We start from the raw sequence: 19897 nt of genomic DNA on the forward strand, positions 1-19897 counted from the left end.
GTCATGATGCTCCTCAGAATCTCCAATAATGCTTCTTTACACGCTACAAATAAGGAAAAGTTTATGAGCTGGGGACTTCTCATCTCTGTATTCCAACCTGTGTGTACTTTTATTAACATAAGTTTTTCAAAAAGTGTTGAGAAAAGTACTGTAGAAATGAAGTTTAATATTATTATTGTTGTTGTTTTCATTCACATTTCCAGCCTGCACAGCTGCAGATTAATTACAAGCAGATTTCATTTCAAACAACAAAGTGTATCTATACAACAATCTGATATGATTGACATCTGACAGTCATTTACAACAAAGAGACGAGTACAGAGACAAAAAAGACACACAAAATGACGACATGAAGATGTAAAATCATGAGAAATACTAAAAGTGACCTCAAAGAGACAAAAAGTGACAACAAAATTACAAAAAATATCAACAAAGAGACACAACTTAACAGAAACACAAAATAATGACAAAGAGATGCGAAATTATGACAAAAAGGACCTCAAAAAGGGACAGAACTTGACAACAGAACCACAAAATGATGACACAGAGATGCAAAATCAAGAGAAGTAGTCAAAATGACTTCAAAAAGACACATAATGACCACAAAAAGACAAAAAAGTGACCACAATGAGACACAAAAGGACAAATTTCATGTGACCAGCAAATGTAAAGGGTTGCACAATGAAGCAGGCAAACTGTCTGTGTGTGTTTGTGTCTCACTTCCTGTTTCTGGAGAACAGCTCATGTTAGACTCTGGGTGGTCTGAACAAAAGACACAAACGGAGACACAAAAAGACCACAATGACTTCCAGAAGTATTCCAAAGAGACAAAACTACAACTGTCATGTGATCAGTAAAATGTAAATTGTTGTATTTTGAAATAGGAGAAGGATCTACTGTGTGTGTTTGTGTTTTCAAGTGAAGTTTCACTTTCCAAAGAACAGCTAAAGTTCCCATATTGGAATTGGGCGGGAGAAAAAAGGCGCCATTCCTCTCTGAAGCAGCAGACAGTCAGCACGTGTTCCTCACAACATTCTCATCTGAAGATGCCGATGCAGGAACGGAAAAACAAGAGAGGACATGTTGAATATTTTGTCAGCGGTCGACACTTAAACCTGGATGATTTGAAACATGAAGCTCAAAATGTGAGAAACAAGTACCTTCCCATCGAAAACATCCCGGATTACCCCCAACCGGAGTTCCATGTGGCTCATCTGAAACACGAAACAGACGAAGAGGGGCTAAATGGCATCAAGAAGGATGAGGGCTTCAAGTTTCCTCACTCAGACTCTGATAATCCACACAAGTTCTTCCTGCAGTGGTGGAGTCTGGCTGTCAGTCCTGAGGAGGTGAATTCAGCTGAGACGAGGTTCCTGCAGCAGAAATTCTCCAGCCTTACAGAGGATCAGGCCGCCATACATTCCAGCTTCTTCTTTAAGTTTACCACCTCTCCAGCCTTCTCAGAGTGCTCCAGGCTGGGCTCGTACCGCTTCACCTGCCCCCTGGAGGAAGTCCTGGATGCCTACCGCCAGCAGGTAGGAACTCTGAAGAGAATATCTAAAAATAAATGTTTTTGTGTTGTTGGATGTGATAGATATAAACATCATCTGTTGCTCATTAACTAATTATGTCTGTAGTACAGAAAAAAATGAAACTCTTGGTTGACAACAAAATGATACAAAATGACCAACAAGAGCTGCAACAAACAGACAAAATAACAGCAAGATTCACAATTTCCACAAGGAGGTGAAGGAACAACCACAAAGACTTAAGAAAAAGGCAACATGACATCCAAGAGACACAGTGTGGCATCAAAGAAACACAAAAAAAACACAAAATGAGCAGAAAGAGGCAAAAAATACATCCACAAAGAGACACCAAAAAAACACAGAGAGATGCTAAAGAATCACAAAAACACAAAACAAGACACAAAATAACAACAAAGAGACACAAAGTAACAACAGAGACACAAAGTAGCAACAGAGACACAAAGTAGCAACAGAGAGCCACAAAGGAACAACAGAGACACAAAGTAGCAACAGAGACACAAAGTAGCAACAGAGAGCCACAAAGGAACAACAGAGACACAAAGTAGCAACAGAGACACAAAGTAGCAACAGAGAGCCACAAAGGAACAACAGAGACACAAAGTAGCAACAGAGAGCCACAAAGGAACAACAGAGACACAAAGTAGCAACAGAGACACAAAGTAGCAACAGAGAGCCACAAAGGAACAACAGAGACACAAAGTAGCAACAGAGACACAAAGTAGCAACAGAGAGCCACAAAGTAGCAACAGAGACACAAAGTAGCAACAGAGACACAAAGTAACAAAAGAGACACAAAGTAGCAACAGAGACACAAAGTAGCAACAGAGACACAAAGTAGCAACAGAGATACAAAGTAGCAGGAGAGCCACAAAGAAACAACAGAGACACAAAGTAGCAACAGAGACACAAAGTAGCAACAGAGACACAAAGTAGCAACAGAGAGCCACAAAGTAGCAACAGAGACACAAAGTAGCAACAGAGAGCCACAAAGTAGCAACAGAGACACAAAGTAGCAACAGAGACACAAAGTAACAAAAGAGACACAAAGTAGCAACAGAGACACAAAGTAGCAACAGAGACACAAAGTAACAAAAGAGACACAAAGTAGCAACAGAGACACAAAGTAGCAACAGAGACACAAAGTAGCAACAGAGATACAAAGTAGCAGGAGAGCCACAAAGAAACAACAGAGACACAAAGTAGCAACAGAGACACAAAGTAGCAACAGAGACACAAAGTAGCAACAGAGACACAAAGTAGCAACAGAGAGCCACAAAGTAGCAACAGAGACACAAAGTAGCAACAGAGAGCCACAAAGTAGCAACAGAGACACAAAGTAGCAACAGAGACACAAAGTAACAAAAGAGACACAAAGTAGCAACAGAGACACAAAGTAGCAACAGAGACACAAAGTAGCAACAGAGCCACAAAGTAGCAACAGAGAGCCACAAAGTAGCAACAGAGACACAAAGTAGCAACAGAGACACAAAGTAGCAACAGAGACACAAAGTAGCAACAGAGAGCCACAAAGGAACAACAGAGACACAAAGTAGCAACAGAGATACAAAGTAGCAACAGAGACACAAAGTAACAAAAGAGACACAAAGTAGCAACAGAGAGCCACAAAGGAACAACAGAGACACAAAGTAGCAACAGAGACACAAAGTAGCAACAGAGACACAAAGTAGCAACAGAGACACAAAGTAGCGACAGAGACACAAAGTAACAAAAGAGACACAAAGTAGCAACAGAGACACAAAGTAACAAAAGAGACACAAAGTAGCAACAGAGACACAAAGTAACAACAGAGAGCCACAAAGTAGCAACAGAGACACAAAGTAGCAACAGAGACACAAAGTAACAACAGAGACACAAAGTAGCAACAGAGACACAAAGTAACAACAGAGAGCCACAAAGTAGCAACAGAAACACAAAGTAACAACAGAGAGCGACAAAGTAGCAACAGAGACACAAAGTAGCAACAGAGAGCCACAAAGTAGCAACAGAGACACAAAGTAGCAACAGAGACACAAAGTAACAACAGAGAGCCACAAAGTAGCAACAGAGACACAAAGTAACAAAAGAGACACAAAGTAGCAACAGAGACACAAAGTAACAAAAGAGACACAAAGTAGCAACAGAGACACAAAGTAACAAAAGAGACACAAAGTAGCAACAGAGACACAAAGTAGCAACAGAGACACAAAGTAACAACAGAGACACAAAGTAACAAAAGAGACACAAAGTAGCAACAGAGACACAAAGTAACAACAGAGACACAAAGTAGCAACAGAGACACAAAGTAGCAACAGAGACACAAAGTAGCAACAGAGACACAAAGTAGCAACAGAGAGCGACAAAGTAGCAACAGAGACACAAAGTAGCAACAGGGAGCCACAAAGGAACAACAGAGACACAAAGTAGCAACACAGAGCGACAAAGTAGCAACAGAGACACAAAGTAACAACAGAGATACAAAGTAGCAACAGAGACACAAAGTAGCAACAGAGACACAAAGTAACAACAGAGACACAAAGTAGCAACAGAGAGCCACAAAGTAACAACAGAGACACAAAGTAGCAACAGAGACACAAAGTAACAAAAGAGACACAAAGTAGCAACAGAGACACAAAGTAGCAACAGAGAGCGACAAAGTAGCAACAGAGACACAAAGTAGCAACAGGGAGCCACAAAGTAGCAACAGAGACACAAAGTAGCAACAGAGACACAAAGTAGCAACAGAGACACAAAGTAGCAACAGAGACACAAAGTAACAACAGAGACACAAAGTAGCAACAGAGAGCCACAAAGTAACAACAGAGACACAAAGTAGCAACAGAGACACAAAGTAACAAAAGAGACACAAAGTAGCAACAGAGACACAAAGTAGCAACAGAGAGCGACAAAGTAGCAACAGAGACACAAAGTAGCAACAGGGAGCCACAAAGGAACAACAGAGATACAAAGTAACAACAGAGAGCCACAAAGTAGCAACAGAGACACAAAGTAACAACAGAGACACAAAGTAGCAACAGAGAGCGACAAAGTAGCAACAGAGACACAAAGTAGCAACAGGGAGCCACAAAGGAACAACAGAGATACAAAGTAACAACAGAGAGCCACAAAGTAGCAACAGAGACACAAAGTAGCAACACAGAGCGACAAAGTAGCAACAGAGACACAAAGTAGCAACAGAGACACGAAGTAGCAACAGAGATACAAAGTAACAACAGAGACACAAAGTAGCAACAGAGACACAAAGAAGCAACAGAGACACTAAGTAACAAAAGAGACACAAAGTAGCGACAGAGACACAAAGTAGCAACAGAGATACAAAGTAACAACAGACTCAAAATAATTACAAAAACACACAAAATGTTATTTGTCCTGTGATGAGTAATACCTCACTCAGTGGTAATAATCTGTGTTGTTGGTACACTTACAGGGCGTCTGATTAACGTTCCCTTCTTGCACAGTGAGGTCTGAGTCCTCCAGTAAAATCTCTGTTGTGTTTTCAGTTTTGCTCTGGGGATCAGCCGGTCATGAGGCTGTACGAAACTGTCCTGCACCCAAAGGAAGTGCAGCATACTGTGTTGGTCCACAGTCCAGCCAATCAGGAGGACTTCTCCGAGTATCCTCTGCTGACTGACGACCCGAACGCCATCTGTGTTTACAAAGATGGCCGCTTCATCTGGAGGCCATACGCCATCTGTAGTGAACACAGGTAAGGTTACAGTTAAATGGAACAGGCTCAATTGAAAGAACCAGAACACACAGATTTAAAGTCTTCTTTGAGCTGATCACCATTGTGTTTGTTGCTTTTCATTTTTCCATCAGGCACAAGCTGATCTGCAAATCTAAGACAAAGGAGATGGACGTTCAGCAGCTTACTTGGAAAGACAAAGTGTATTATATTTGGGATAATGTCGCCATCGCCCTGCATGTGGGCGAACAGGTATCTTCACTGCTTATTCTAATGTTGAAGAAGGAAATTGATGCACCGTTACCTTCAATATCGTATCATTAGATGCATTCAGTGAATTCAGGATTTTACTGTTGCAGCTGGTCATTTCTAGCAAATATTCGTAGCATGAATCATCTCGTTAGTTGACGTTTTGATTTGTAAATTTCTGAAAACACTGAATAATCTTTGTGAGTCCAACACCTGGACCAAACCAAATGCTCCACTGTGAAAATCTTAACTTTCAAAATATGAATCATGAATGGTTCTTTTTCTTCGTATTACGTTTTTTGTTCATCGGCTCTTCATTTCAGCTTTACTCGTACTCACAATTTCAATTAGTCGTATTTTATAAACACGAAAAATGTCTTTTTGTTCTGCTGTTTTTCTGTCTCAGGTGCTGAGGTTTGATACCGACCAACTGAGAAAGAACCTCAAATTCTGTGACAAAAATTATCCAGCAATTGTACCAACAGGGAGATTCAATAATTTCGAGGAGGCTAAAATAGCGGTTGGACGTTTGTGGCCTGACTGTGACTTCCCATTGGAAAAGGAGAGTTCACTGGAGCAGCGATTCACTGGTATTACAGCTGAACTGACTTCACAATCACCAGCTTGTCTTGAAAACATGAACCTGTCCGGTCTGTTGAAACCTCTTTCTTTACTGGAAAACACAAAAAGCTCTCAAGCAAAGAAAGAAGCTGCAATGTTGGCATCGTGAAATGGTTTATATGGAAACATTTCACAAGTTTTAACAGTTAATTTGTTGATGAAATAATAAAAACAGGAAAAAAACTGTGGCCAGGATACAGTATCATCCATGAATTCCTGGTTATGGAAAACTACGCAGCGTTTTTAAGTTTTATTTCAATGATCAGCATGTTTCTACAGCGAGTTACCATGACAACAGAGACGTCAACAAGCTAACAGCTAATTTACTACAACGAGCTAATCTGAAACACTGTCAGATTATATCTACTGTTTGTCAACTACTTTGATATCATTACATTATTTACAGTCTGTTGGGACATCTTTGATCCCATTGTCATTTTCGACACATTTTTAGTCATGACAACATTTAAGTCAATTTGAAAATACCGTTTGACTCATTTGATCAAGTTATTTTGGACAGAATGTTTGAGTCACTTTGGACAAATGTTGAGTCGTTTTAGACAAATGTTGAGTCATTTTGGACAAGTGTTCATTCATGTTGTACGAGGTTTTAGTTACGCTGAACAAGCTTCATGTCATTTGGGGAGAACAAATTGGTCATTTTTAGACACATTTTAAATAATTTTATACACTTGTTATTCATTCTGGACATTTTGGAGCTTTCCATCAAGAAACAATAGAAACATTAACAGGAAATAAAGCTGGTGGAACTAAAATTAAATGATCTTTTAAGATTTCTAACAGCAGATTTGATGTTTTTGTCTCCGTGCTCCAGTGCAAAACCTCCGACTGGTTCTTGTTGGGAGGTCTGGATCAAGGAAGAGCTCCAGTGGAAACATCATACTGGGAAGAGATGCCTTCAGCGCAGGTAACACTGGAGATTTACACCATCTGGAGCCACCTTTTCTTCTAGTAACACCTAGGTGTGCTTGGAACAATGGTGTTGATTCCATATTTCGTAGAGATTAAACTTTTAAGTTTTATTTTTTGACATTATAGAAGAAGTTTCTGGGTTCTCTGTTCGTCTTCATGGTCATTCTGTTTCCATAGAGGTGCAGGACAGAACAAACTCATTCAACTGCCCAGAATTCAGAGAGTTAAAGAAGATTTAAACTTTCTTCTCCTCAGGGAACGCTCAGTGCTGTCTGCAGACGGAGAAGGTGTTCAGCTGGGAGCTGACTGTCGTCGACACTCCTGGACTCTCAGAAACGCCCGATACGCAGACGGAGATCTTAAAATGCATCGACATGTCGGCCCCGGGGCCCCACGCCATCCTGCTGGTCATCAAGGTGGAGACCCTCGACAATGAAGGAGAAGACATCGTGAGGCAGATGGAGAAGATCTTTGGAGAGAACGTCTGGAGGCACACCTTCGTAGTCCTCACCTTCGAGGACGGGGCGGAGAGAGACGGCAATATTCTGAATGAAACCAAAACCAAAGTGGGGAAGATTCTGGACTGGGAAGTAGGTGAGAGATACTACGTCCTCAACAACAAGCAGCAGGTCTGGGATCTGCTGGATGAGTTGGCCACGATGGTCTTTGAAAACAGAGAGAAATTCTACTCTGTCCAGAACCGAGTCAGCAAGAGAAAGATCACCGATGTTGATGGTGCAATTACAGATTGACGGAAAATCTGATTTTATGCACTGATTTATTCCACAGATGTGTAAAATATCCTACATCTTTTTTATTCATTTTTAAAATTAGATGCTTTATTGCATTTTTTCTTTCTTTCAAAAGAAAAGCAGAATGACACACTACAAAATCAAAACTTAGCAAATCACGAAGTAACTTTCCACTAAAGTGATGCTTAAAGTTTCCATCTGGCATTAACAGACTGAGGAGCTCTAAGGAACCAAACACCTTCACTGCCACTGAGGAACCAGTCTAGGTGAAGGTGTTTTAAATACTAGACGATCGATTAGCTTCTCTGCTATCTGTAGTTCTGAAAGTGAGAAGAACGTAATTCTGCAAATTCTTTACTTATTCTATTTAGTTCCTAGAATGTTCTTCTTAAAAGTCGGATGGCTGAAGATGTTCTAAAAATGTTTGATAATGTTGTTGGAGCGTTACACCCCGACGTTCTCAAAGCAGACTCTTCCACTGAGAACATTCTTCCTTTGTTGTCGTGGAACATTGTGGGAACGTTTAATACATCCTATAATGCGTTTCCTCAACAGATCATTGGAGCCAGAATGTAGAAGGTCAAACATGACATTTCAGGTACGTTTTATTAAAGTGATCTGAGTTCTAAAGAAGGAAATGACCGAGGTACGTATACGTAGCTAATTTATTGTGAGAAATCTGTGTTTCTTTCTACTGTAGGTCAGAGTGTTTTTTTAAAGTGTTTATTTTTTTTTCTTGTCAGTGTGAATCTTTATCCTCTTTAACTTCATTTCAATTTATTCCTTCATTTGGAAATATTTGATTTACTATCTTGGTATTTGGTCTTTTGTCCACTTTGCAGGTCGACATGAACACTACATTAAGCTAAATTATATTATGAAATAAGGATAGATCGTAATTTATATGTCAGTGTCTATGAGAAAATAAAGATATCCACTTCTGTTGTTGATCTGTTTCTTTCTCTTAAAAAAAAAAAATCTAAAACATAGAATAGACAAAACTTTACAACTGCTGTGGAATTTCTTGTCACATACTGAAAGTGGGTCGAAGGGTGATTTAAAAATAAAAAATCTCAGGAAGCACAGCACTTCTGGACATCCATGGGAGGAGTTATAGTTTAAAAAGAAAGTTAAATTTCAATAAATTATTTAACATTTACACCTAATCTGTGCAGCCGACACATTCCAGAGCAACAAACAAAGAATCCAGAGATCCTTTCCCAAAGCTGTATATTTAGTAAAAACACCACTGAAGAAGACCGCTAACCCAAAACTCACCTCCAAATGGAACATCTGCTCATCAGATGTTTACTACCAAAGGACCACTAACTGCTCTCTTGGAGACAACAGGACATCTCCTACCTCCACTAGAATCTGATACAGGCCATAAAGTGCCAACTGTGAGGAAAACCACACCTCAGCAGCAGACTGCCATTCTGATCTACTGATCTCCCAACCTAACACACAGAAGTTGGTACGCAGGAATGAACTGAACAGTTTTCAAATCAGGATATTAAGAAAATGCAGCATCACCGGAGTGATGATCTGGACTCAGAATCTGATACCAGGTTGATCAGAACCAGTACGGAACAAGAACATATCAAATCTGAAGTATTTGTAGAGAAAAACACCTGAGACCAACACCTCCCTTCTCTCTATCTCAGGAACCATATGAGATAAACATATTATTATTTGGGATCATTCTAATCACTTATTTAGATCTGTCATCATCATAAATATTTAACAACTGGATTTGTACGTTTAAAAAATGAACTAAGAGGAAGTTCAAAACAGATTTGGTGTCTGCCCTCTCCTGGACAGTGAAGCTAAACGCTACCTCTTTGGGAGAAACACATCCATGACTGGTCAGATGCTGATTTCAATTTGGCTCCAAAACTTTCCAAAAAAAAAAAAAGAAAGTCGCTGGAATGCAACAAACAAGGACAAATGACAAGGCTAACTCAGAGAAGACAAAAGGCTTTTTGAAACTGGCTCTGTCATGAAAATTTGACTTAAAACTGGGTTCTTGGATGACGACTTAAAGAAACGAATAACTTTAAACTATGGCTTTGTTTTCCTGTTTTACTTAAGATTTCACTTCCTACGCAAGCATTAATAAAACAACAGCATGAATATTTTCTGTACAACTATGAGCTTTGACTCGTGCCATTTCTACTGCAGCTCATTTTTGCAACACAAACCAAAGTTCCTCGTTGTCTCTGTGTTGCTGAACCGACTCATCCAGCATCCAAGCATCACTTTCCTTCTGCTAAACTTATTCTTCATCCTACTAGACTTATTCTTCATCCTACTCCTGTTCTTATACATGGGATGTGTGTATTCTGTGCTTTATAAATTGTATCCATTGGTTGATTTTTCATGCATTACCATGGAAAAGAATAAATGAAATGAAATGAAAAAAAAAACGGGTGAATTTATAAATTACATCCGGTTTTCCAACTTCAAACTAATTCTAAATTCATCAGCTTTCTGCCAGCTGCTTCCAATGACGATCACAGTTCATTTAATTAGTTAGTATATCTGCATTTATCTATTCATTTATTCACTGTCTGACTGTCTTAACGAGTGCAATTTAACTACAAAGTGTAGTATTTCTTAAATGTTTACATACTGATTGTACACTGATAATTGTGAAGCCTTAAAGTGTTACCAAAAGCATCATTAATTCTCAAAAAGCCACATTTTTGTTATTTTTCTAGATTTTTCTTTTCATAAATATCCCAAATAAAAGTAAAAGCCCCTCATACTGTCGGTTTGGGCAGAAAAAGAGACGAAGTGAAGAAGGCAGAAATATTTGATGTGAATAAAGAGTCCTCTGTGTGGCTGCGACGTCTCCACACAGCCAACTACAGTGTGAGTTTGTGTTAAAAAACAGACAAAGTCTTTTTGTCCTCAGTGTTTCCTTCAGTGTAAACTCACTGTGTTCATCCTCGTCTGCGTTGCTCAACATGTTTCCCTTCACCTTCATCAGATGAAAGAAGAACTGCACATTTTTCTGACTTTAATCATTAAAAACCCTCTGAAAGCTTTTAGATTTCAGATGAAGGTGGACTTATAACTGAGCAACGGGCCCAAAACGTTAGACTTTTTAAAATAATACTTTCCTGCTATTATACAAAATATCATCTTAATAATAAAAGACTGTATTATAGTAACTCTATAACACTGTAAACTGCAGTCTGTCTATAAAAACATCTTCACACACGGTCTTGTGTTGCAGCATTGAATGGCTGGCGAATCAACGGAAACACATTCAACGGATCACACAAACACACACAGACGCACAAACACACGCCAACACAGTGTGTGTCGCCCCTCCCCCCACCTCCGTCACACACTCACTGTCCTGTTGTTGTCGTCTGACTGGACAGTGGACACACTCAGTCACAGGATGGCCGCCGTGTCGCCGCCAACGCCTCAGACCTTCATCACCCTCCTCTTCGTCCTGTCAGGTGAGACACGCGCTGACATCATAACATGCACAGCTGACATCACAGCACGCACTCTGACATCACAGCACGCACTCTGACATCACAGCACGCACTGACATTCAGTCTGAAAGCCGCTTTCAGGATCTTTTAACTCCACGTGGAGTCGAGTTGTGACAACTGGAATGAAATTTATTTTCCCGTTAAAAGTTTGTTATGTAGTCCTGTTGTTTTGTGTCTCTTCGCAGTTGTTTTGTGTGTTTCTATGAATTTTTTTTGCCTCTTTGTGGTTGTTATGTGTCTTTCTCTGAAGGTTTTTCTCTGTGCTTGTCTTGTGCATCTTTGTGGTTGTTTTTTGTCTCTTTGTGGTCGTTTTATGTTTCTTTGTGGGTTGCTGTGTGTCTTTGTAGTTGTTTTGTGTCTCTTTGTGATTGTTGTGTGTCTCTTTGTGGTTGTTTTGTGCCTGTTTCTGGTTGTTTTGTGTCTCTGTGGGGTTTTTTTGTGCTGTTGTGGGTTTTTTTGCCTCTTTGTGGCTTTTTTGTGTCTCTTTTTGGTTGTTTTGTGTCTGTTTGTGGTTGTTTTGTGTCTCTTTGTGGTTGTTTTGTGTTTGTTTGTGGTTGTTTTGTGTCTCTTTGTGGTTGTTTTGTGCCAGTTTGTGGTTGTTTTGTGTTTGTTTGTGGTTGTTTTGTGTCTCTTTGTGGTTGTTTTGTGCCAGTTTGTGGTTGTTTAGTGCCAGTTTGTGGTTGTTTTGTGTCTGTTTGTGGTTGTTTTGTGTTTGTTTGTGGTTTTTTTGTGTCTCTTTGTGTCTCTTTGTGGTTGTTTTGTGCCAGTTTGTGGTTGTTTTGTGTCTGTTTGTGTTTGTTTGTGGTTGTTTTGTGTCTGTTTGTGGTTGTTTCGTGCCTGTTTGTGGTTGTTTTGTGTCTGTTTGTGTTTGTTTGTGGTTGTTTTGTGTCTCTCTGTGGTTGTTTTGTGTCTGTTTGTGGTTGTTTCGTGCCTGTTTGTGGTTGTTTTGTGTCTGTTTGTGGTTGTTTTGTGCCTCTTTGTGGTTGTTTTGTGCCTCTTTGTGGTTGTTTTGTGCCCATTTGTGGTTGTTTTGTGTTTGTTTGTGGTTGTTTTGTGACTGTTTGTGGTTGTTTTGTGTCTGTTTGTGGTTGTTTTGGGTCTTTTGTGGTTGTTTTGTGCATCTTTGTGGTTGTTTTGTGTTTATTTGTGGTTGTTTTGTGCCCGTTTGTGGTTGTTTTGTGTTTGTTTGTGATTGTTTTGTGCCCGTTTGTGGTTGTTTTGTGTTTGTTTGTGGTTGTTTTGTGTTTATTTGTGATTGTTTTGTGCCCGTCTGTGGTTGTTTTGTGCCCGTTTGTGGTTGTTTTGTGTTTGTTTGTGGTTGTTTTGTGCCTGTTTGTGGTTGTTTTGTGTCTGTTTGTGGTTGTTTTGGGTCTTTTGTGGTTGTTTTGTGCATCTTTGTGTGATATGTGATTGTTTTACATCTCTGTAGCTGCTTTATGTCACTCTGTATTTATAGCTGGTTTACACCTACTTGCGTCTATACCTGTTTTCTGTCTGGACTTGTGTGTGTCTGTTGAGTTTATTAAGAAATGGGGCGTTAACAGTTTGTATGTCTTTGTGCTGCTGACAGACACTTTTCTTCCATTTCCGTTTCTTTTGTGTGTCTGTTTGCTGGCTCTTTGTGGTATTTCTTTTGTCTGTTTGTTGTCTCTGGTTGTTTATTGTCTAGCTGTCGTTGTTCTTTGGCTCTTTGTTATTGTTCTGTGCATCTTTATGTGTTGTTTTACATCACTGCTGTCATCTCAGTCGCTTCATGTCTTAAATTTCATATTGAATTTGTGTCTCCTACGTGAATTGTCGAGGTAATTAAGAAACGGGGTGGGTGTCTTTGTGCTGCAGGCGGACACTTCTTGTCTGTTACCTCTTTTAAAGTCACAGAGGGCGGCGTGGCCTCCCTGTCCTGTCAGTACTCGGTGAAGCGTTTCGGCCTGAGTCGGGTCTGCTGGGGTCGCGGCTGTGGGACGTTCTGGTGCAGCAACATCCTGGTGCAGACGGACGAGAACGGCGTCATCTCCAAGGTCACAACACAGGGACACAACACAATGAAAAAGACACGCTAAAACATGCTAAAACAGCCATAGATGAGCTACAACGAGACACAAAACAGCAAACAGAGAGACACAAAATGATTATGAAGACACACAAAAAAAAAACAACTATAAGGCAACTCACAACTGTCAAAGAAGCGACACAAAGCAAATACAAAAAGACACAATATTATTTACAAAGAAACAGAATGATCACACCTCAGAAACAGTGATAAAAAAGCGGCACAAAGCAACTAAAGACAAATAATCCTACAGACACACAAAATGATCATAAAGAAATGCAAAACAGCTATAAAGAAACACAGAATGATCACAAACGCAGATAAATCTACCTCAGAGACACAAAACGGTGAAAAAAGCAACACAAAGCAACTAGAAAGAGACACAATGTGTCCACAAAGACGCACAAAGTGACCAAAAACAGAAACAAAGTGATAATAAATGGCTGCAAAAAGACCACAAAGAGACAAACAACAATTTATTCATGTTTGTTGTTGAGATTTGAGTTTTAAGTCCACCTTTAGTTGCTTCTCTTTTGGTAATTATCACTTATCTGGCTCCCGATCAAACCTCGACCGGTGCTGCAGGTGTCCGACCGCTACCGGCTGACGGGGGACGTCCTGGACGGACAGATGGACCTGGACATCCTGAACGTGAGGCGGACGGACAGCGGGCCGTACTGCTGCAGGGTCGACATCGACGGCATCTTCAACGACAAGAAGGTGATCATGAACCTGAGGGTGGTCAAAGGTGAGTGGGACCGCAGCTCACATGACAGGTGATCGTTGTTCGCCAAGTTTCACTATCCGAGAGTTTGTGCAGAAGTTTAAACACACCGTCCCCGATTCTACCGTCAGTGTTAAATTTATGTGTTTGGGGATGTTAAAATAAAAAGAAAGACGTGCAAAACAAGCACAGAAACACACAAAACAACCACAAATGGATGCAAAGCAAACAAAACAACTATAATGACACACAAAAAAAAACACAAAATGACCATGATGAGACACAAAATGATTATGAAGACACACAAAAAGACTGCCAAAAGACACAAAACTGTGGCTAACAGGTAAGAGCCTTCCATTGGATAATTACTGCAGTGATGACAACAATTTATTTAACCCTAGCTGATGCAATGAGGAGCTTCTCATTTCTGAAACAACAATGTTGGAAGAGGAAGACCTATCCTATGGTCATGGAAAGGATGTTAATCTGTATGGAAAGGATGTTAATCTGTCTCAGAAGGGTCAAATTATTGACCTGCATCAAGCAAAGAAAACAACTAAGGATATGAAAGTACTAAAATCAGGTTAAGAACCGTCCAACGCATCATTAAAACCTGAAGGACAGTGGGGAACCATCATCTTCAGGAACAAATGTGGGCTGATGAGTCCAGATTTACCCTGTTCCAGAGTGATGGGGGCATCAGGGTAAGAGGCGGATGAAGTGAAGCCCTCATCATGGCTAGTTTCTACCAGCCTGTGGGGGTTAGGGTTATGATCTGGGGTTGGTCAGGTTCAGCAACGTCATGTTCCCAAAGAATGAGGTCAGCTGAAGATACTGAAGGACCAGGTCTTCAGAACAGGGGAGTTTTTCTTCCCTGATGGCATGAACATGTTCCAAGATGACGATGCCAGGATTCATGGGGTCACATTGAGAATGATTGGATCAGGGAGCATGAGATGGATTGTCCTCCACAGAGTCCAGACCTCAGAACCACTGAGGATCTTTGGGATGTTCTGGAGAAGACTTTGTCCGACTCTCCCATCATCAATATGAGATCTTGTAGATAAATTAGTCCATCTCTGGACAGAAATAAATGCAGTGGCGCTGCTGAAGCCTATTGAAACGATGCCACAGTGAATGATTGCCCTACTCAGAGGTAAAGGTGGTCAAACAACTTTTTTTTTGGTCAGGCAGTGTATTTGTTGATTTCTTTCTGATTCAGTCGGTTATTCTGGTTAAACTGATTTCTCTCTCTCAGCTCCGGCCACCAGTCCTCCTCGTACGACAACGAGTGCAACGGCACCAACAGACCAAGCCACGGAGCCACCGGCCTCCACAGGTGAAACATTCTCAGTTACGTTTTCAGCCGGATGACGTTCATAACCGCTACAAAGACATGTCAATCAAAGACAAAGATACACAAACAAGTGCCTAAGAGTGCAGTTTACTGTCTAGAAGTGTACTTTTGTGGCGTTGGGTTGTCCTCTGAAGTTTTCCGTCTCTTTCTAGTGAACTGGAAAACCCTGTTGTCGTCTCAGCTGGAGCTCCTGAGGAAGAACTCCACCCTGCTACGCTCCGACGCCGTTGCTGTGAGCCTCCACCGTCATTTACCCACTGTTTCACTCCTACATTTAGCACTTTGTATGATTAAGCCTCATATAAGTCTCTGACACAGCGCTCCATTGGTAGCTACAGCTCAATAAGGCTCTCTGCTTGACACAAAGACACACAAAATGGGTACAAAGAGATGCAAAATCATAAGAAAGACGCAAAAAACAACGACGAATAAATACGTAAGAACCACAGCGACACTAAACCATCACACACAGATCTAATGTGTGACACAAAACATAGACAGGTACTACAGCTGATCTTAGCCTCCCTTATATGTATATAAATGATGTGAGCTGAAGGTAATCAGGTGAACCGTTGCTTCTCTCTCTCTGTTTTAGGTGGAGGACTCTCTACCGTCGCTCTCCCTGCAGATCAACGTTCCCATCCTCTCTCTCTCTGTCAGTGTGTTGATGATCCTGGCTGCAGTTTTCCTCTTTTTGGCCTTTAAACGTAGGACATCTCATGTAGCCTAATTTTCCTTTAGCGTTGAGTTGTGTACGTCCTTCACATCACCGCTCAGTCACATCATGCAAACGCGATCCAAACCACAACACGAGAAAGAAGTTCAGAGACTGTAAACATCAAAGAACTGATTTAAATTTAGCTGCATAGTGTTACAGTCAAACTCGGCCTTGGCAAAATGACCACAAAGACACAGAAGAGCATGAAAAAGACTCACAAAACGACTGCAGAGACACAAAATGGCTCCAGACAGATGTAAAATAATAACAAAGACTGAAAAATAAGATTAAAACCATAAAAAAGACACAAAACTACAACATAAAGAAACAATATGTTTACACAAAGACAAAAATGAAGACAAAGAGACACAAAATGACCACAAAGAGACACAGAATGGGTACAGATAGATGCAAAACAGGAGCAAAGACTCACAAAACGATGACAAACACAAAGAAAATGACAACAGAGACACAATGTGTCTACAAATAGACCGGAAATGACCACAAAGAAACACAAAACTATGAAGAGACACAAAATGACACAAAAGAGAGACAAAACTATGAGACACAAAACGGGTACAGATAAATACAAAACAAGAGGAAAAACTCACAAAAGGACTACAAATAGAAAGAATAGAACCACAAGGACACAAAACTATAAAAAAAAGACACAAACTACAACACAAAGACAATTTGTATACACAGAGACACAAAAAAAACACACACAGGTTGTTCGAGTGTTTCCCCTCAGACATGAGAGAACATTACAGTCAAACTGGGATATGTACAAAATAATAACAGACACACAAAATGACAATAAGTAAATGGATAACAGACACAAAACTATACATATTCGCAATATGTCCACACAGAGACACCAAATGACCACAAAGACGCAAAAAAGGGGTAAAAATGGAAGCAAAATAATAATAAAGACACTCAAAATGATGACAAATAGAGACAGGCACCACAGAGACACAAAATTATACATATATGTATATATATAACAAAAAACAACACAAAACAACCACAATTTCATTTCACCAACTGTGATTAAAAGCGTATAGTGACAGTGTGTACAGGCGGATGTGTCTATATTTAATTTTTTAAGCTTCATTAATTGGAACCAACAGCCAGATTCATCTTGTGACTTCATGAAACTAAGGATAAACATAGGAATTTTCAAAATAAAAGCCTCGACAGAATGGTTCTGTCAGCCGTGTGCGCTCTGTGTACACAGTGAACAGTCTCTGAACATTTTGATCGTAGCACATACTTGTTAATGTTTATGTGATGAAAATCTGAACATTTAATCCTTTTTTGTGCTGCAGGTGGAGTTTACAGACGAGCCTTAAAGAGCGGATGGTGAGTTCAGAACAAACTTATTATTAGTAGTAGTAGTAGTGGGTTATGCTAGGGTTATGTTGTTTTGTCCTCAAGTCAAAGATATTCAGTTAGCTGCCATAGTGGAGGAAACAAACCAGGAAATATTCACATTTAATATTCTTTTTTTTAAATTTAAAATTACTCAAACCGATTAATCAATTTATTTAATAGTTGGCAAATAATCGATTGATCTAAAAAGGAATCAATTTGTTTTTTTTAATTTAGTCACTACCACTGAAAACGGTCGCATTTCTGGTTTCTTATTCAGATATGTGGCTGCTGCATATGAAGAAAGCATTAAATTATAGAGTAGTATCAGTCACAGTATCAATAAGTGCCGGTATCGGTTAGCAGTATCGATAAAATCCAAACAATACCATCCTTAAATGTCATAGAGGAGGACAGAAACCATTTAGTTAACTAGTCACACAGTTTGTTCACTGACTATTGTCTTTAAAATCTGCAGCTGCTGCAAAAGACACTCAGTTAAAACTCATTTTTCAACTATTTTTATTTTTAAAAAAATGCTAAAATCCATGTAAGAGAACAGCCGCAGTTCATTTCTTGCTTCACGTTCTGACCTGCAGTGTAACGAGTCTCTTTCCTCCTCCAGCTTCTCCTCTGAAGAACCTCCTCACATCATCTACGAGATCCGCATGAGGAGACCCGTCCAGGAGAACATCTACACTCTGGACTAGAGATCCTGCAGCCGGACCACAGAGACACAGCATTTAGAAAGGGAATAAGCTGAGGGAGCGCTACACTCCCTAATTGATGTGCTGCTGCCTGCATGTGCTGTTTACAACGCTGATATTTGTTTAAGTTTATTATTAAAAAATTATTGAAATCAGGCAGAATTGTCTGTCATGTTTGGACTGTAATTATGGAGGACACTTAAAGGCTCAGGCAGCTTCTGAACTGTCTTTCCCTGATTTCGGAGTGGATTTAAGGGAGTTTTTACTCATGTTGTCGTTTCTGTGTGTGTGTGTTTTGTAAATTGTGCTGCTGAACTGTACTCTAGTACACTTGAATCTAAACACCAGCTCCTTTTACTGTTACCGTTGCTGTACTTCTAGTTTCAGATATCTACAGCTTCAGATTACTCTGATGCATGAGATATGTGGAGCTACCATTCTGTATGTGTACATTTTTGTTTGGGGTAAGAAGTGTTGAAAGGGTAACAGGCGGGGATACTCACCGCTCTGATAAAACTACAGGGCCGTGAGGTTTCATCCGTTAACTGGAGATTGAGATGCCGGTAAATAACACAAATCCTTTGCTTTGGCCCTCAAGGAACAGTTGCTGCAGCATTAGACAAACTATACTCGATGCTGGCCATGCCCTGTGAGGCGATAACCTGGTGTAGCCGATATCGTTCTCCAGCAGCCATCGGAAGGACTTGATTTTATATTTTCCAAACTGGAGGAGATACTCTTCCATTAACTCCTGCTGGAAATATGCGGGTCCCGCTTGATTTCACAATTTCCGCATAAAATGAGAAAACTATAACCGATATAAATGGAGTTGAGTGAGTTTTTATGCGACGCCCGGCCTGACGACATCAGTTCACACACACACACACACACACACACACACACACACACACACACACACACACACACACACACACACACACACACACACACACACTAGAAGCACGAGCTGATGCGGAGCGCGGTGCCAGTGTTGCCAACTTAGCGACTTTCTCGCTAAATCTAGCGACTTTTTTGGTCAAAAGTGACTAGCCACAAATCTAGCGACTTTTTCTTTATTGGAGACTCTGACAGGAAAACTCAGATCATTCTGCAGCTACTGTCCTCAACAAGCAGCAGGTGCTGCTGTGAGCTTCTCCCCCTCCCAAAGCACAGGCTGTCAGTCCAGTAACCCCACAGCAGTCCCAGTGTCTGATTAGAGGACACATCCCTCCGCGTCCAGACGGCAGGTGAATCATATTTTTGCATATTTCACAACTATTCACATACTTTGCAACTTTCCACAATTTCCCCGCATAAAATGGCATAAAAACCCTCTGCTGCCTCAGGAGGTCCTGCTGCAGGTTGAACATCTTGCTGTTTTTTACACATTTTGCCCCCAGGATGAAATCAGCAGACCCATCAGCCCTGCTCTCCCAGATCTGCCTCCAAGTAGCACTGGCCCTGACTCCAAAGCCAACAGTGTTGTCTCCCTCTGATGCCACTGGTGGAGCAGGCTTTCTGGAGATGAGGTACCTCCTCAGGTCCTCAATTTCCTCAAAGCCTCTGGCATACTGAAGAAATGACAGCAGGCTGTCTTTCTCGTGGCCCTGTGGGTTGAAGCTCCCATCCTGATCCTCCTTCTCAGCC

General features: G+C 40.5%; 2 protein-coding genes and 2 long non-coding RNA genes across 4 annotated transcripts; 2 read left to right on the forward strand and 2 right to left on the reverse strand.

Annotated features, from left to right (window-relative positions):
- Positions 1-149: 149 nt before the first annotated feature.
- LOC127530506 (uncharacterized) lies at positions 150-1289 on the reverse strand. Its single transcript, XR_007937087.1, has 2 exons — positions 1161-1289; positions 150-1040 (listed from the first exon to the last, which is right to left on the reverse strand). It is a non-coding gene; the product is annotated as an uncharacterized LOC127530506 (long non-coding RNA).
- LOC110965835 (uncharacterized) lies at positions 1033-8750 on the forward strand. Its single transcript, XM_022215000.2, has 6 exons — positions 1033-1535; positions 5069-5274; positions 5388-5505; positions 5909-6092; positions 6959-7051; positions 7312-8750. The coding sequence occupies exons 1-6, from the start codon at positions 1047-1049 to the stop codon at positions 7806-7808; spliced, it is 1587 nt and encodes a 528-aa protein (XP_022070692.1). The 5' UTR covers positions 1033-1046; the 3' UTR covers positions 7809-8750.
- LOC127530507 (uncharacterized) lies at positions 1443-11288 on the reverse strand. Its single transcript, XR_007937088.1, has 3 exons — positions 11172-11288; positions 4994-5259; positions 1443-1557 (listed from the first exon to the last, which is right to left on the reverse strand). It is a non-coding gene; the product is annotated as an uncharacterized LOC127530507 (long non-coding RNA).
- Positions 11179-18405, forward strand: timd4 (T cell immunoglobulin and mucin domain containing 4). The gene is made up of 8 exons (XM_022215001.2): positions 11179-11281; positions 13160-13338; positions 13956-14118; positions 15353-15433; positions 15604-15683; positions 16047-16158; positions 17501-17534; positions 18169-18405. Exons 1-8 carry the CDS (start codon positions 11221-11223, stop codon positions 18251-18253), a joined length of 795 nt encoding a protein of 264 aa, XP_022070693.1. The 5' UTR covers positions 11179-11220; the 3' UTR covers positions 18254-18405.
- Positions 18406-19897: the final 1492 nt, after the last annotated feature.

Source organism: Acanthochromis polyacanthus, chromosome 17 (assembly GCF_021347895.1).
Source record: "Acanthochromis polyacanthus isolate Apoly-LR-REF ecotype Palm Island chromosome 17, KAUST_Apoly_ChrSc, whole genome shotgun sequence".
NCBI classification, from domain to species: domain Eukaryota; kingdom Metazoa; phylum Chordata; class Actinopteri; family Pomacentridae; genus Acanthochromis; species Acanthochromis polyacanthus.

Coding starts and splice junctions, on each gene's coding strand:
- timd4 (XM_022215001.2), top strand. CDS start 11,221: ATGGCCGCCGTGTCGCCGCCAACGCCTCAGACCTTCATCACCCTCCTC. Junction 13,339..13,955: donor AGAACGGCGTCATCTCCAAG/GTCACAACACAG, acceptor CCGGTGCTGCAG/GTGTCCGACCGCTACCGGCT. Junction 17,535..18,168: donor CGAGCCTTAAAGAGCGGATG/GTGAGTTCAGAA, acceptor TTCCTCCTCCAG/CTTCTCCTCTGAAGAACCTC.
- LOC110965835 (XM_022215000.2), top strand. CDS start 1,047: ATGCCGATGCAGGAACGGAAAAACAAGAGAGGACATGTTGAATATTTT. Junction 1,536..5,068: donor TGGATGCCTACCGCCAGCAG/GTAGGAACTCTG, acceptor TTGTGTTTTCAG/TTTTGCTCTGGGGATCAGCC. Junction 5,506..5,908: donor CCCTGCATGTGGGCGAACAG/GTATCTTCACTG, acceptor TTTCTGTCTCAG/GTGCTGAGGTTTGATACCGA.